Genomic DNA, 2,902 nt, shown 5'->3' on the forward strand with positions numbered 1-2,902 from the left:
CATGGAGCCTGCCGATGGGGATTAGTTGAGGCCGGGGGGGGGGGGGGGTCCCAGGGCCATTACCCAGTCGGCTCCTGCAATATAATTCCAGTGCGTGGGACCCTGCCAGTTGGGTGTATAAGTTGCACGCGATCCCGTTTTTGCCCCATTTAAATATTATCGCAAGCTTAAGGATGGAGATGGATACCGTGGTTAAAGGGTTGCACATCATGGGCGGGGAGACAGCCGTTCATGGTGCCCGACCGGATCCACCATCCCGCCAATGCCCCGGTCACCCGCTTCATCCTAGCTGTGTGGCTCACATGAGTGCGTGTGGTGTCGGGGTGTACCGGACCCACACGTGCCGAACCGTGCGCTAACATCATCGGGCTCGCCATGCTGACCAATGGGCCTTCATTATAAATTTGCTCTTGTGGGACGGCGTGACAGCGGCAGCCGGCGACGTATAACATCCAGCGGCGGCCAGGCAGCCGCGCACGACGCCCACCGCAAGACCCCCCCCCCCCCCCTCCCCCACAAGCCACTAGTAGCAGAGAGACTAGATGAACGAGTGCATCCCGTGAAACCACTTCCTTATCGTATTTGTGAAGCTGATGGCGTGTAATTTCATGTCCCAACATGCCTGTTCTCAGTATGTTACAAATACATTGACAAGCGTGGACAGGACTATGTATGATGTAAATGACAGCTATGCGATCTTGAGTACTTGTAGATGTACACTATTATTATTATTGTTGTCGCTGTTCTTACTATATCACTATTTCTGACCACAGAAGTTCATTGCACTGGTTACATCGACCCGGATAGCACTTGATTTTTTTCATTTGAATGGTACATAAATTTGACTTAAGTTCAAACTAAGATGACCTCTAGATCACCGTTAAATATAAGATTTATGTTTGAAATACCTTTACTCCACAGCTGCACCTGGCAACAAAATGTATTCAGAAGCGCATTTTGAAGCAAGGTAATCGTTTGGTAGGCTACTTGTAGACGACTTTGAACGGGACCTGATCTGACCTGACCCCAGGTTAGAGAGCAAAATGGTCAGAATGGATTTCCCAAGGCGCTTCTTTTAGCGCCTTCAACCCCGGTCTGCATGTGAAGCGATGTTGTTTTTTTTTTTAGAACACTGGCATCTACCGCCGGGGCAGGCTGCAACGGTTCCTAGCCCGATAAGCCAGTTGGAAACGAAGAGCCAGCTGATGTACGGTGCTTGCCCGCCCGTGAGACGATAGCATCTTGCTTCTGTTTTCAGTCTTGCCTCTTGCTAATCCGTCTCCCTCGCCTCTAATCGATCTGAGTTTTTCCCGTCATACTCGCCGTTCATGGTCTGCCTCTTCTTTCTCTCTCGCACACTTGCCATCTCGCCCCCCCCCCCCACCTCTCTCTCTCTCTCTCTCTCTCTCTCTCTCTCTCTCTCTCTCTCTCTCTCTCTCTCCTACACCCCTTCACTTTCTTTCTCTTTATCCGTCCACCATAGATATCTATACCATTGCCTGTCCCTCTGTTCACCTATACCTACCTGTTTATGCCTCTTTTTATTTTTCCTTATGTATTTCTGTCCTTCCATGCTACACATTCGCCTGCCTCGGTGTGTAGACATGAGGTGAGGTTAAGGTGTTTTGCATTCTCTTTAATATCAACACTACGTAATTTCTGTGACTAGCATCAATGCATCTGTGCTTCAGTTCCCGCTCTTGTTTATGAAGAACCTGAAGGAGTCCCAAGACAACTTCGGCAAGGTGAAGGAAAACCTGGATGCTCTGGAGATATTCCTGTCCAGATCTGCGTACGCGGCTGGCGACGAGATGACGGTGGCTGATCTGGCGCTGTTGGCCAACGTTTCAACTCTGGATGCTGCTGGTATCGACCTGTCTGCCTGGCCGAAGATCAAGGCTTGGCTTGCCAAGATGAAAGACCTGCCGTACTATGCCGTCAACGACAAGGGCGCCAAAATGCTAGGCTCTGCTTATGCCAAGGCCAAGGCGGAGTGCGAGAGCAAGTAACATGGTCATCCACTTGTTCATCGCTGTTCTTCTTCAGCCATAGTTGTGCAGTGTGTCTCTTCGGTTACGTTGGAACGGCCCGCTCCCTGAGGCCTGTCTGCTATCAGTCCGCACAAGCCGTCACTGGCTACAAACCGCTGCAATAATCCTCCCTGCCTGGAATATAACAGTCGGTAAAATGAACCTCAGGACGCTTTATAGCGCGTAGGTTGTGTCCGATAGCCACTTTATTAGGTTCATGACAAATACGTACAGCTGCAGATGATGCGTTCTTTGCTCGTTTCCACAGTTTGCATTACATGATATCCTGCGTTTTACACATTTGCACACCAGTCATGGACATGTCATGAGCATGGGTAATTTCCACGGTACGTACTCATTTTACAGTGCAAACGTTTGTCACGGCAGTGTGCCGTGCTTCTCTGTGGTGCACTGGAATTTATCATGAGATGTCCTCTATCGTGCAGTCATTTTATAGGGAATGTTTCACATCTGAAGATATTGAAGCAAACGCCACAAACGAGCACAAGCACAAGTACAAGTACAACAAACACAAGCACAAGTATGATGAACTAAGCTGTTTTACAACTATTGGTCTACTTTGAAGTGGAAAAGACTGCTCTAGACAACACAGTTTGTCTAATTAGGAAAAGTGCTCCTCAATACGTCATTGTTTGAGTGCGTCATCCTACCGTGCGCAATATTGCTTGAGAGCCGGTGGGCGACCATTTTATCTAGAAATTGTCATCAGTGGCGCCATAGATGCCTGGCTGACCTTGAAGTAGTCTGCACATCTTCGAGGGCGTGTGTCTCAGAAGCTAGATGTGTTGAAGTCTTAAGAAGGGCAGCTATGCAAACGGTACCGAATGATCTTCAAGATGGCAATGTCAGAT

The 2,902-nt window shown here is 48.9% G+C and overlaps 1 protein-coding gene across 1 annotated transcript in view; it reads left to right on the forward strand.

Annotated features, from left to right (window-relative positions):
* The window catches only part of LOC119093185 (uncharacterized), a gene marked incomplete at its 5' end in the record, with an annotated part of 61,855 nt that extends 59,820 nt beyond the window's left edge, over positions 1-2,035 (forward strand). The window contains 1 exon segment of the mRNA XM_037216099.1: positions 1,746-2,035. Coding sequence (XP_037071994.1) covers positions 1,746-2,009 — 264 coding nt within the window.
* Positions 2,036-2,902: the final 867 nt, after the last annotated feature.

The sequence above is a fragment of the Pollicipes pollicipes genome, unplaced genomic scaffold (genome assembly GCF_011947565.3).
Source record: "Pollicipes pollicipes isolate AB1234 unplaced genomic scaffold, Ppol_2.1 Scaffold_4002;HRSCAF=4701_pilon_pilon_pilon, whole genome shotgun sequence".
Lineage (NCBI taxonomy): Eukaryota > Metazoa > Arthropoda > Thecostraca > Pollicipedomorpha > Pollicipedidae > Pollicipes > Pollicipes pollicipes.